Source organism: Condylostylus longicornis, unplaced genomic scaffold (genome assembly GCF_029603195.1).
Source record: "Condylostylus longicornis isolate FDR11 unplaced genomic scaffold, ASM2960319v2 ptg000055l, whole genome shotgun sequence".
NCBI classification, from domain to species: Eukaryota; Metazoa; Arthropoda; class Insecta; order Diptera; family Dolichopodidae; genus Condylostylus; species Condylostylus longicornis.
Genome location: NW_026578024.1, coordinates 10555213 through 10571229, shown reverse-complemented (window position 1 = coordinate 10571229; position 16017 = coordinate 10555213). Strand labels below are relative to the sequence as shown.

General features: G+C 23.5%; 1 protein-coding gene across 1 annotated transcript in view; it reads right to left on the bottom strand.

The window, feature by feature from the left end:
* Positions 1-299: 299 nt before the first annotated feature.
* Positions 300-16017, bottom strand: part of LOC129611822 (uncharacterized) — a 30905-nt gene continuing 15187 nt past the window's right edge. Inside the window, exons 3-7 of the mRNA XM_055525196.1 lie at positions 10053-10639; positions 8247-8382; positions 5182-5315; positions 1352-1580; positions 300-1237 (exon numbers count right to left, since the gene is read on the bottom strand). Coding sequence (XP_055381171.1) covers positions 1140-1237; positions 1352-1580; positions 5182-5315; positions 8247-8382; positions 10053-10639 — 1184 coding nt within the window. The 3' untranslated portion in view covers positions 300-1139. The remainder of the gene's footprint in view (positions 1238-1351; positions 1581-5181; positions 5316-8246; positions 8383-10052; positions 10640-16017) is intronic.

Sequence of the window (16017 nt, the reverse complement as noted above, 5' to 3'; positions counted from 1 at the left end):
GGAGCTGTGCACTTATAGACACCTCGCATATATGTTTGCATATGCCTATATACGTTATGTGCACCCAATTAACGTGCACTTATACGAAACACGCCTAAATGTTCATTTTGTCAGTTTACATAATGTCACTTTGACATGAATATTTTTGGAGTATCAAAATAATAAAATTTCTTTAACAGAAAAATTAACAAAAATAAGTCTTATCTCAATGTGTGCGTTATAAATGTGTACATTGTTAAGTAATTCTCATTTTATATTACGGGAAACGGCTGCTTAAAACATAGTTGAACATTTTTCCGGGTTACATTTCTTCGTGTAAATTTACATGGAAATATATATAATTTGCAAAACAAATGAGATTAAATTTTTGTTTGCTTTTTAGCAAGTTCTACTTTTAAACATGTTGTTAATAATTGAATTCGACTGTATAAATATAATAAGAAATGCGTTTACGGTCAGTTAAGGTAAAATATATAGGGAAAAATTAATAATGAAAATACGATATAATAAGGATACAATGAAAATATAATTTTCATTTTATAGAGAAAAATACATACTTACATGCAATATATTTTATGTCAAAGATAACAATGAAAATCTAAAAAAAAATTATATTTTATTTACTATTTTTGTTTGTTCAAAGTGTCAGCCACTTTGATTGTAGTTACGGTATATATCGCTATATGGTATATTGATTTAATGATACTGATATGTTTCAGCAAAATTTATATTGGTATTATTGTATATTAAAATTTACGTACATATATCAAGAAATAAAGTGGACAATATTATACAGTATTATAATTAATGAGGTTATATTTAAAACAAAAAAATTAATATTTAAAGATATGTTTTGTTTAGTTTGTTTTCATATTCCAACTATTAAACTCATGATATGAAACTTCCATATTCAGTAAATAAATTAATGATTTATATCTCAAGGAAGTTTAAAGTTTTATTTTAATTTTTCATTAATTTATTTCTTTTATTTTTTCATTTTAAATGGTTGCTATATAAATATTTTCTACAATAGTTTTATATATTTACAAGAACTTTGTGTTTTATAAACGTAATTTTTTTTTTTAGGCTATATTAAATTATTGTAAAAAATTAGACATAACTAAAAATTTTAACTTATCTTACCTAAGCTTTACATCGAGTAATTGACAAAATACTATTAAAATTATTAAACCTAATACAAACGAGTTAATTACTATACTGGATGAGGAGCTCAATACTGAAAGAATCGAAAAAAAAGACAAAAAAAAATTAAATATTATAATTAAATATTTCAGGATATTCTAAGTTTTTTTTTAAACTATAAATAATAATTATATAGAAAAGTACAAACCTAAAAGCATAGCCTCACGGTTATCGATAACTCCCGGTCGCCTTTGTAATACACTTTCTCTACCACCTTTCCAAAGAACAGGTGATATACTTGCTAAACATTTTACTTTCATTGCTCCCTCTTGAAAATGTCTTGCATCTACTGTCAATTGTAATCCTAATGTGGAAGTAATCAGACCATGTTTATGTATCGTATCATTGTATCTAATTAAGGAATCTGAATTGACGAGCTATAAAATTAAAGAGAAAAAAAAATGGATATATTAGCATTTTAATATAAATTTTATTATAAATTATTTATTTAGCCATTTAAGCGAATTCAACATTATCATAACGTAAAAAAATTTCACTTTCTATGGTTAAATACGAAAATCTATTCCGAATCATATTAGATAAGAAACTTATTTTACGCGAATATAAATAATCTCTTGTTAAGTGCGATTTATCCTTTTTATTTGTATTTGCTTCAAATTAAATAAGTGCGGATCAAACCGATGGTCTGTAAAATAGCACTTTTCTTTTGAACCACTGAAAATGTTCTTTTATTTTAAAAAGCGTATACCGAAATATATTTATTGATTGCATACATTTGGGATGAGAAAGAAAAAATCTAAAAAAAGCGTTGACATAATGGTAGAATTCGATATGGGTAATTAAGTGAATTTAAATAAATAATCATATTTTTTGATTGCATGTTAAATCTAGTTTGCCGCAGCTGTAGTTTCAAAAATATAAGGCACCAAAAATTCAAATATTACGAATTTCGTGAGGCGATAACTTGAGAGAAGGTAAAGGTGGAAAAAAATTTTCTTCTATCGAAATTAACTATATTTTAATATTTAAAAACTGATAAAATTCAGACTTCCAAAATTTGCAGTCTAAGTTAACGCGATGAAAGTTCATTTCAAATACATTTTCTTGTTTAAGTTTAAATGGGCTTTTAATGATAACTATAAATAATATGCTATGCAATTATCTTCATTTAATTACCATTAAATATTTGAATTTTTGGACTAAAAAACTTTTAATTTAAGTTGCTATAGAAGTCATAAAACACAGACCAACCATTTACTATGCATGTACATATATATATATATATACACAAAAAATAAAGTATTTTCTCAGTATAGTTATGTATATTAAATTCAATAGAACCATACACACACAGTTATGCTTCTAATTTTATATATCACCTTATATATAGAATTTTGGACCTAAAGTTTTAGTTTAAAACAAACTTTTTACTAATACAATATATACATACATTTATGTATATATAAAATTCATGGTAGTAAATTATTATAATTAATGGCAAACATTTAGTCAACATCCAAAAAACTCAGAATTTTTGATTTCACCAATGAAATTATTTTTTTATTTGTTAAAATAGACAAAAAAAAAAAACACAAAAAACTTTTTATATTATAGAAAAGACGTGGTTCTTATACATCATATACAAACATTTTAGTTTAAAAAAAAATACACAAAAAATGAAAATGGAAAATAAAAAAATAAATTTTGCCGAAAACAAAAATAATAATAATAATAATCAAAAATTTCCCTTTTTATTTACAGAAGAGTTTTTAACAAATAAAAAAAAAACCTTAAAAAAAATATTGATAAATATTACATACAAACATACATACATAATATAGTTTATACATACATATGTATTATTTTTGGGGCTATGCCATTATGATTCTATCAACATAGAAAGGAAATGCTATATAGAAAAAGTAAGATATTTTACATTTTCTATTTCCCTCATTTTCCAATTTGGAAAGCAAATATACGTATATATGTATATAATAGAGTATGACAATGTTATGTACATAAATATATAATAGACTTAAAGTAAACCTCTCGGTCCCATTAACCTTTGTCTCATGAATGCTCATCTTTCTCGAATTCTTTTAATATTATTTAATATTATCTTATATATACATATATATATATACATATATATAAACATATATTATAACAAAAAAGGACATAATATAGATACTTATGCGATGACATTTTATTATTACATATATATGTAATAATAAAATGTCATCATACATATATGTAGTTTATATATAGTCAAACATACATATATGTAGTTTATATATTGATATAAAAAAAGTTATTTAAATGTTGAAGATTAAAAATTTTTTGAAACTGTTGAAGTCGTGCGGAAATTCAATCACATGAATTCAGAATTTAAAATAATATGAAATTTTTTTTTTTTGTTATAATAACTAAGTATGTATATATGTATAAGGATGCGTGTTTCATATGTGTAGAGACTTATTTTACTATTATTATTATTATTATTTAATATATATTAGACATTTTCCATTTTCTATTACATATATAAAAGTTAAAATTTATTACATTTATACCGACTTACACATGAATGGAAGCATTAACTGAATTTCATTATTGTTTAAAATAAATATTACTTGCGCATGACATACACAATAATAATGAAAAAAAAAAAGTTTTATTTCACATTAGAAAAATATTATCTATAGATTTTTGATGGTTAGTACTTATTTTTTTTTTTTGCAAAAATAAAATTTATTTACTTGTCGCACAATTTAAAGGACAAAAATGTGTTAAAAATTCATAATCATAAATTTATTATGCATAATATGATATTTTTATCCATGAATATTATTTTATTTTATTATTGTAATGTGTGGAACGTATGTTCTTTAAAAAAAATTTTTTTATTATTACAAATGCTTAAATAAGCTTGAAAATATCAAATTTATAATCTTCGCAATATTCGTGCGCAAAAGTAACAATATCTAAATGTGGTGAGAATATTATGATAATTATTATGATAATATATGGCAATAATAGTAATGCGCCATCAACTCTTCGGGATTCACTCCTTCATATAAAGAAGAATAACACCTCCGGTGGCTATTCCTCCGAATAGGAGGTATTGGTATTGCACCTTTTTTTTATCAGTGATAATGAAATAATAATTGTTTCATTATGATGTAAAGCATTTATTTGCAAAAGAGTAATAGAGAATTCTTAGAAATGCTTCAAAATATTTTGCATATCACAAAGATTAGTGTTTTAATTTGCTGCGCAAACAAATGTAATTAAACTTAACTCATATCATAATCAGTACAATTAGTAAAACTTAAGTGATTTGCTAACTTGACTATTAGGCACGGTCATACAATATAATAAAACGAATTTTTTTAATCTATTAAATAAGTATAATGGCAAATATTATATACGGAGTTTATTAATTTAAATTCAAGAACTTCATTCTTATCTTGAACTGTCGCGTGGTGTTGTAGATAATCATTTGGTTTTTAACTAAGTGAGTGACTAACTTACTGCAGTTTTTTTTTATATTAAATATTTAAGATGAGTGGTATTTATGGTTTTATTTTGCAGGTATTTAATATTGAATAATATGAAAAAAATTTAATTAGTTTTAATAATAATTTTTTTATATTATATGTAATGTAATATTAAGCTATGTAATATTAAATATAAGTTTTATAGTGACGGTTAAAGAACTGATGCAAAACTTTTGAACCACTGGTCTAATCAACCCAATCGAATTGCCCTTAAAATATTTTTTTACCTTACTAATGTTTTTGATATTAGTTCTAATATAGGCTTATAAATGATATTGAGTCTTTCAGATTTTTCCCAAAACTCGAAACTAATTAATACTGACTTAAATATTTTAACCTTATAACAATAGATTTAAATATATGAACTTCTGAATCCATTTGTAGATTGAAATTCATTTAATTAAGATAAAAGACGAAAAAGATATTGTTTTATTATTCTTTTTTTATATGTATAACTTACCAGTTTATCATTAATAAACCATTGAAGTTGTGAAGCTGGATGTGATTTTCCTGAGGTACAATTCAAATTAAGTGTATCACCAATTTGATATTGATCTTCTTTTCCTTTTATATGAGGGCCGTCCCGCGGTAAATCTATGATTCAAATAAAATAAAAGTTTTAATAATTTTCTATAAGAGATAATAATAAAATTTTATCAAATGGAATGAAAAAGGACTTTTTATTTTTATTTCTAAATAATCTATTTAAGTATTCAGAATTTATTCGTATAGAATTATTTTTATAACAAATTGTATAAAATACAACGTGCCTATATGGATTATAATCGATTTTTTTTTTTTTTCAAAATTTAGAATATTATTTATTTTTAATACTAAATATATAAAGGTTTTATTCATTTTAAATACAAATTTTAAGCCAAATATATTTTTGTAATTTACTTATAAATTGGATAATATTTTGTAATATTTAAAAATTAAAATTTTTATATGAATTTGTTTTTAATCACTCAAAGCGGCATTTTTACACTATTCAATTCAATAATATATTTTAGAGATATTTTTAAAAAATTCTGTATCACATTTATACGTATAGATATATTTTTGACAATAACTAAACAGCATAAATTTCCAAAAAATATTTTTTTTCATCATAATTTTTATTCATTTTATTTTGAAATTTAAATTGAATAAGGAACGAAAATTATTATAATTAAATTCAATTATAAATTATGAATTGAATTAAAATTGCATAAATATATATTGATATCTATAATATATCTACATATTTTTAGTGTAGAAGGAGGAAATTAATTAAATTTGAATAGATATTTTTAAAAATCCTCTCTATATTTTGATTATTATTATTATTATTATCTGTTCAATTCAAAATAAAATTAATGATTCAATAAATTTTTGAAACTAATCCTCAAAATTTTATAATAATATTAGAAATATAATTTATTAATGAAAAATTTAGTATTTATGTATGTATTTATGCTTTCACATATAATATATAATTTGAAATGGAAATTTTAATGATAATTGACATAACATTCGTGATAATTATTATTGTAACAAACAATATGGATATAATTTGTGAACAGATAGTTTATAATGCTCTTTATGTTAATAAATTTATATCATTATTTCTTTTTGTTTATGTTGTTATTAATTTCAAAGAGAAAAGAGAAATAATAAATAAAAAAAAAATCATGTCATAAAATATGAGACACGCAACTCGCAAGTAAACTCCTATACTCAATAATTTTTTTCATTGAGTGTAATTTCTGTAATGAGAATGACATTTGAAATGAATTGTTTTACTATTTCAGAAAAACACTTAAATAAAAATTAAGTGTTTCTTTCTATCAAAATTATTAACCATTAATAAGTATTAATAAATTAATGGTATAATCAAGATTTCGGCGCTGCATATGTCAAAAATCAAATTTTTAATATAACAGGCAACAAAACTTAAATAACATTAATTGTCACTGAAATCAAATCAATAAAAGCTTGTAAAATTTCTAACTTATTAAATCGGAAAAAACAATATCTGAAATCTATAACTAACAGCTATTGTTTTCTTAAGATATTAAAATTTTAGCAGGTCAAACAATCATATAATGTTGTTAAATTAAGAAAGAAGATTAGAAGAAAATAGTTTTATGATGATTCTGGAGAAAAATGTAAAGAACAAAATTGGGAAATCAAATTACATAAAAGCATTTTTGGAAAAGAATATTCCATTTAAATGCACATGTGGTAATATTATTAAGATATCCGTGAATCTCATGAATTCTGATAAGAAAACAGTTCAAAATCCGGCTAAAGAACTTGTTAAATTTTCTTGATATGCAAAGATTTTAACCTATTTTTTGACAACAAATATTTTATTGTAGCTGTCATACAAAATCTTTGTACAACTTTAAATTTGAAGCAAAAGTGTTGATTAAGAACAAAAAGACGAATAAATTTGAGACATTTGGAAGAATTGAAATGATTAATATTGAAAAAGGCAAAAGTATTTGATTTAAAACAATTTAAATTAGAACACATATTTATCAAGAAAAATATAGCTCCGACAGCAAGGTATGTCAGTATTCAAATTGTGCTATTAAAATAATAAAACATGATTCATAATAAATATTCAACTTCGCTTATTAATGCAATATCCAATCAGTCATATAGCTTCCGAACCGTAACCCATAATAATATATGGGTTAAGTTTTGTGCAATATGTGAGACACTCTTCAATTTTATTAGAACATAAAATTGTTTTATTTGTTCTATATTTGAAATATATTTTTATTTTATTTTTTTAATATAAAAACATAATGTCGTTTATTTATTGACAAATTTATACAGTTTTTTTTTTATAATCGAATATTTTATTGAAATTATTTTTAATTAATCCTTTAGCAAAAATTTTATAGTTGAAATACATATAATATATTATTATTTATTATTATTATTATAATATTTTATTTGAATATGATTATTTAATATAAAAATATAGGATTTTAATTAACGTGTTTACATGTCTATATAACATTTTAAGTATATAACATTATAAAATATTATTATATGAACTTTTATATTATTCCATTGAAAGCTAAATAATTATGTTTTTCTTTTTTGTTGTTGTTTCAATATTAATCTTTTATTCTAAATATTATATTTTGTATTGTATCTACTCTAGCCCATAATAAATTTTAGATATACACACACCTACTTATAATAGGTATTATGTAGATTATATACTGTTAATGAATTTATATGTGCAAAGGCGCATGAATTTATTTTTAAATATGTGTAATATTCAATGGTTTCCTCTTGTTTTTGAATTTAGAGCATTAAATTAGAGTTTGTACAATAAAATCTGTTACTCAATTTAAAAAAAGAAGGACAAAAATAAAAAATAATTTTGTACATATGTAAACATGCTATCGTATAATATGAATTTTTAAATGAATCTATGTTTTATTTATAATATTCCGCTTTTTCAAAATTTAAATTAAATGCCAAATAAAAAAAATTGCAAAAATTTGGATTAAAACTTACAAACTATATCCATTCTGCCTTCCCCTTGAACAGATGAAAAATTAGGTGCTTCTGCTGATACCTCACATCTATAGAGTCCAGTAGAATTAAGTGTAAGACCTCTTAATAAAACTCTTGAGCTATCAGAATGTTCTTCCTGAAAATAATTAAAATTACAAACATTAATATTATAAATAAGAAATTCAATTATAATGTTTCATAAATGTCTATATATGTGGTTAATTGCATTCCGAATCAGTATCTTTTTTTTCAGTTAAAAAATAAGGTGGTCAGCCTGCAGGTAATATAATTTTAATATAAGTGAAAATGATATTTTGCTAAAATTGTTTTTGTGTTAGTTTAGTTTTTTAGTAGCATAGTTTCATAATGGAAACAAAAAATTTAATGAATTACTAAGATAATATGGTTCGGATGTGCTAATAAGATTATTTTCAGTTTAAATTATACGAGTAGTTTTAGAGAAATAACTTTTCGAAAGTAGAAATTTCGCGCTTTTTGAAGGGCGATAAAATCTTACGAAGCGTAAGAAGTGAAATCAAATTTTTTTCTGTAATTATTTAAACCATTAAAGTTTGCATTTCTCTTAATGATAATTAATAATCAAAACACAAAAAGGAGTACCTACATTTGTTTGACATATTTGTATAAAAATTTTTAAATTATAATGTTGCCAGCAAAAAATTACAAATTGAAATTTAAAAATTTAATCATACAAAAGAGCAAATTATTGAATTTTTGTAGTTTTTTAAACAGAAATTCATTTGTTGCAACATATTCTCACATATTAGCATATTTTAGAATTTATTAGACCAAAAATAAAAAGCACTCTCATTTTTAATAGAATCGAATTCGGCCAATAATTCTAATGGTACAAATAAAATTTTTCATCAGAGTTATGCTCCTTGAAACATCGAATGAAAATTCAATGAATACAATTAAAAATGGCATAATGTGGTCGAAAGAAAATATAGACAACAATAATTGATATACATTATATGTGTGTATGTGTAAGGAATATTAGGGCCCCAGATTTTTTAACTAAAATCATGCTTGTTTTAAATTTTTAAATCTTTTGCAATATATAATTTACAATATTACATTAAAAGATGATCTTGAAACTCAACACAAATTGTTTTGGAAAGAGCTCTTGCTAATGTTAAGCGAATATCCTTTTGTATCTTAAAAATATATTTCAAAATTTACAAGGTTACAAAATGTTCCAATGTCATGCTGTTGTTTACAATAACATTGGAACAATTTTGTAAATATAGACAAAATTTATTAATCTTGACTAATACCATACTTGCCTATCTATAACTAATGCAAAAACACAAATAATATTTGGTATATGTAGTATAAAAGATAAAAAATATAAACAAGGGAATATAATTTTAAATTTGCCTTTCAAAAAATAAATCTTTACTACTATAATATTTAAAAGGATAAATAAATTTAATAATTTTTAATATAAAATATTCGGTATATGGTAAAAGGATCTCCTACGAGAGATGTTTGCTTATAGTATTTACATACAATTAATTTATGCCATTGATATCTAAGGAAAATTTTTTGTATTACAGTTTGAAATGACATTTATAAGGATTCGAAGTTTATAGAAATTTAATTCAATTGCTATTAAGGATAATATATAAGCAGTTAAAAATAATGACTGATATTGAATTTAATATGTTACAAAAGTGCTTTAAGATTATTCTGAATCTTAATGAAAATTATTCCTAAAAATATAAAATGGAATATTTTTGTATATGGAAACATGTTATATGTACAATATAAAAAGAAACTTACTATAACTCTTATTCCATCAACTCGATAACTTTGCTTTTGAGGATTTGCTTTCGGCACATAACGATAAAATTCTTCATTATCCTTATACCATTTAACTGCATATAATTGTTCGCCATCATCTTCATTAGGTTCATTACTACTATCATATATATTAAGTAAATGGTCTCTAATTTTTGTTTCATCATAGATTTTATATGTTTGAGTTTGAAATTGCTGTTGAAATGTTGGTTGTGGAAGCTGTTGTTGTTGTTGTTGTTGTAATTGTCTATAATATCTTTTTTGTTTTTGTTGCTTTTGTTCAATTAATGATTGTTGTTGTGATCTTTTTTTATGATAATATTCCTGTTGTTCTTCTTGAGGTTGCTGTTGTTGATGTTGCTGTAGTTGTTGTTGTTGTTGTAAAGGCAATTGATTTTTATTTTTAGAACGATGATATCCTATACCACTTATTGTACTATCAATTATACTACTTTTAATTATACCACCATTTGATCTATTTAACTCATATTGGCATTCAAGAAATACTGATTCGCCTCTTAACTTATAGGCTGGTATAACAACTTTTGACAGCCGAAGTCCCGTTATATCTGTAAATAAAAAAAATAAAAAAATTTTTTAATGCTAATTTAAATTTTAAAAAAAATTCAAGTAGACAAAATTTTTGCAAAATTTTATAATAAAAGTATGAAAAATTTTTTGTTTTTTTTTTTAATTATTATACACATTATATGTACTTATATTTATGCATGTAGTTAAGTGAAAGAAAACTACATATTTCCATTTAGTAGGCAATTTGAATTTACTGCCCATAACTTATACAAAATTATGAAGTAAAAATTCAAAAAATTTAAAAATTCAAGTTTATTTATAAGAGCACTTTACACTATTTCTACATCGCTATCATAAAACTGTTATTGTGTTACTATAAGGTACTTTAGATTTTCTGACAGAGACGCTATCTAAAATACTTAATTAGTAATAAAAAAAAATCGATTGAGATAAGCAAAAATCTCAATTAATTTCTATTTCATTACAAATTTCAATACACAAAATTAAATATTTAAGCTCATCTACACATATACTTAATGTGACATGCCTAAATACAATCTCATGTATATTCATATATGGCATGACCATTAAGTTTTTAAAAACAAAAAAACGATTATCAACTTGAAAAACACGATATTGTTGAATTGTTCACACGATTTCACGAATCATTCATTTTAAATATAAAAATTTCTATTTACATTTTAACACGTTAAGTTTATCTCTAGACAGACAGTCACTACAATTATTTTTCAAATATACTACAACAATATATACAATATATTTTGATTCTATAATGTTGTCCACATTCAATGCAACTAAAAAAACCCTTTTGTTTTTTTGTGCCAACATTATAAATTTACAAAATGAAAAGAAAAGAAAAAAACTCCGATAAAGTTTTTGTTACCCCATACGTAATAATAAAATAAGAACTTCGTTTTATAACCTAGTCTTGATTAGCAAAAAAAACAACAAAACAAAAGTTTCAAATTGTAATATTTTTGCCACAAAATGAGAATTTTTAAAATAAAAAATAATATTAACTTGGTCTAGTTATAAACACAGTTACATACATACTTACATACATACATTTGTAATAAATGCAATATGCATTATTTACACAAATAATAATATAGAAAAATTTATGAATTTAAAATTGTAAATATCGCCATATTATTCTTGCAATGCAATAATCAACAAACAATTCACATTTTTACTACTTTTAAATAATAAATGTACATACATGTATACACCGTACTCCACATACGTATACGTACATATACATATCCACATTTAATTTAAAAATTATAAAAATATGAAGATGGAAAAATATATTAGCAAAGGTAGTATTTAAACAATAATAGAAATAAAATATTGTATACAATTAAAGAGGTGTTTAAATTCTTAGTTTACCCAAAAGGGACCCTTACGTGCAAAGTCTGCATAGATTATGACAAAATACGAGCAAAAAAACAAAAAAAAATTGAAAAAATAAAAAAAGGAAAAGAAAAATTTCTATAAGGAGAACAGAAAAAACACATTATTCAAAAATTTATTATTGGCGTTGTAAAAATTCCCATTTTCTTGTCAGTGTTTTCAAACTGATTTTTGCTATTTGGTAAAAATCACCTCACCATTAACTTTTCCATGTTAAAATTTTATAAATACAAATTTTCCATCATAAAAGTTTTATTATAGCACAAACATGCAAAATTTTATGATATTCGGAAATAAATTTATTTTGAGCTCACAATTCCAACATCAATAATTCACCATGACTAAAGAACTTCACAAAATACATGTACGTAGAGGTACATATAAAAGGGAAAAATGTTCGTCGCCGTGGTTTTATTTGATTTACTTTTTATTTTTCCATTTTCTTTTTTTTCCTTTTTTTTTCCTCTGTCTTATGTATATTTTCCTTCTTTTGCGTTCGTTTGTTCGTATATGTTCGTTTGGAAAGAAAGTTGGTTTTAGCATTTCTTTGTTTTTTTTTTTTCGCGCCTCCATATTATAAAGAATACAATTTTATTGCCTCTAAATATTTACTGTAATTTTATTTTATTCCTATTTTTTTTTTGATTACGAAGTTTTTAAGTAGAGCGTCTTTGATTTTAAGCTGGATAACACATTAACCTACCATTTATTTCGATAAAATAGGATTTTTCGATAATATTATGTTATACTTAAAAAATACAGACATATGTACATGTTGATAAAGATAAAAAAAATTATTACCCTGAAATTCAGTACCCGTATGGCCGTATATATACTGCATATGTGGAAGTTAAAATATGATTTAATAGTTCTAAAATAAGAAATTTGTACAAAAAGATTATAGCATGAGAAACTTAAAATCACATAAAATGATCAAGTAGTTTCCACCTGTTAATTTAAGGTTTTTCATAGAGCTAAAAATTTTAAGTATAAGATTATTTTAGTTATATTAAGATATAGATCAACACTTAACAAGAACTATTATGGAAGAGAACTTACCATATGAAGCTCAAAACTTAACAGAATTGAAACACCGCCGAATTTTTCATGAATGCTGACAACATTTTGAAGAAAATTTTTCTTATTATCAAAAACTATTTTCTAGCAACGAAAGTTCTTTCTGTTTGGATGGATTTGTCCAACTCAAAAAATGAACTTTTTATAGTGTCGCTTATATGCAGGTTGTGTGCTTATTCAAAGACAAAACTAGCAATAATGTTATCATATATAATCGTTTTATGATTTCAAACCTTTTGCAGCCGGAAATATAATGACATACCCCAGAAGATTAACTAACTGAATACCGCAATCAGTGGCCAATTAATTCAAAATATCGGACCAATCAATTGACTGAAGTGTTAATGAAACAATCTTATTTAAGTTGAACTTTCGGCATTGCTTGCTGCTTTGGAAAACAATATTAATAGTGTGTTTCAAAAGTCTAAAAAACATCAATAAAACTTTATATTTCAAAAATTACTAATGATTAACCTATTGAGTTAAATTAAAATATGATTTTCTTTAAATTTAAAAACAAAACGCTTAAAAAATCACCCATTGTTAATTAAAAGTCCATAAAATTTTTATGCTCTTTATTACTCTCTTTAGAACTAATCAACATTATACGTAGAAGACTACTAGACGAACTTAAAACAATTTTTACTTAATACAATCATATTGCCGGACTAAATTGCCATGAGTGAGTAGAGGAGAATATTACGTTATCCTCTTAACAAATTATATAGAATTTAAAAAATACATAGAATAATATTAATTTAACATTTTGCAAATATATTGCATGTTTGTAGTTTTCAAAACAAATAAAATGAGGAACATTACGCCTTTGTAATTGATAACGTTTAATCAGATATATGCAACATATGGGGCACGGAAAAGGATAATCAAAGACGTAAGTTTGAATTTATATTAAAAAAAATGCAACACAATTTTACAGCTATATCAAATAAAAAATTTAGAGCTTTTGCAAATTTATATTTTTGGTACTATTTAAGTTCTATGTTAAAATTACAAACTCAAATTTTATTCGAAAATACCAAAGCAAAAATGATTCTGATAACGCAAACTATAACTGAAATTGTTAACAAAACTTGTATTGAACCACTTATTGAACCATTTAGTTTATTGTCCTATTTTAAATCATTTTTCTACAAAAGAATTTCAATTTTATTATTTTACTACAAAAGAATTCCCTTGAATTTATTGCGATAACTATATATGGTTGGATCAAAATAACCTTAACTTATTTTTCAAAATATATTCACATTATTATACAATGTTTTTAAAACTCAATAAAAATTTCTCATATATGCCAATATTGATATTTTTTTTCTTTTCAAATAACAAGAATGCAAAAACATTTTTATTTTACAATACCAAATCAAAATTTATTCAATCATCAAAGTACATATATAAAAAATCATAGTGAATAATCAAGAAGTCATTTAGTGCATTGATCTATTACTGAAGATCTAAATTGCTAATATGATAAAACGTTTAATATGAATTTTATATATGATGCATGGTTAATGCAAATTGATTCACTTTATCCTTTTTTAACGCTTTGTTATTTGCAAATCCATTTTGCATAGATTATTGTGCTTTCAATTGAAATACAAAAATACAAGCAATTTTCCATATACAAATTTATACAATTGTGTCGTTTTTAACACTTTTTATACAATTCATTAATGCATTTAACAGACATTTGTGATTGCGATTAATAAGTTGTTTTTGTTTGAACAAAGTTTAGATGGCCAAAATAATGATGAATTTTAATAAGACATTGTAAAATTAAAAAATTATACTGAAATAAATCTGAGGTCTAAATCTTAAAAAATCACTTTTAATATTTACACTCATTTGAGAAATCGTTTCAAATCTTCTGAGCAGAAAGATATAATTGAAATATTTGGCAAATTAATTAAAATAAATTCGCAAAATTTCTGCCAAATTCCATGATCATTTGTTTTGAAATATAACAATCAATTCTAGTGAATATTTTCCATTTTAAAATTCAGAATAAATCAGCAATTTTTAAAAGAAGCACATTTACCTTATCAGAAAGTAGGCGTACGTATTAACACAGTATTCAAATCAAATAGTTGGTATTATCTGTTGAGGCAAACATCTTAATTTGTTTAATAGAAAAATATTTACAAATACTTCTTTGCACACATAAAAATTTGGAAAGCTTCAAATTTCTGAAAAAGTTATTAAAAATTTAAATTTTACTATTTTTGTGAGACAGTAGTTCGGTAGAAGAGGAAAAAAGAATACGTTCTAATATATACGATTTTGTATAACTAAAATTTCGAATTTCAGAATTATATATGAATATATTTCAAAAATTGCATACATTTAGGATGAGTAATGCATACAAAAAAAAGTGAAAGAAGCGTTAACATAATGTCCGAATTTAAGGGTCGATTCCCCGAGTTAAGAAAAATAATTATATTTTTCTATATATAATGCCAAGATTGGTGAATTTTAACGGCCACTTTGTTTTTCTAAAGTTCAAATATGGTATGCCGCGGTAGAAGAAGCCAGCCAATACTTTTTTTTGTTTGCAGAATTTAAAACCTGTTTCTGGCTTTGCCCAATAATTTTTAACTGTAACTTTTAGAGGGGGGAAGATATGCAAAAAATTCTCTTCAACGGAAATAAGTCGCTACTAAAGATCTACTTACGTATGAAATTTCAGCTTTCTATCTTTAGGGGGCAGAAATTTTGTAAACATGTCCGCGGGCGGACAGATGGTTAGAGTGAAACTAATAAGCAATTTTTTTAATAGTTTTTTTTGAAAAAGTGCTAAAAATGTCATTTTTTGGTTTTCTACTGGAGGGTGAACGACACGATAAGTTTTCTTTAAGTAGAGAAATAAATTCCTAAGGAAATACGTTTG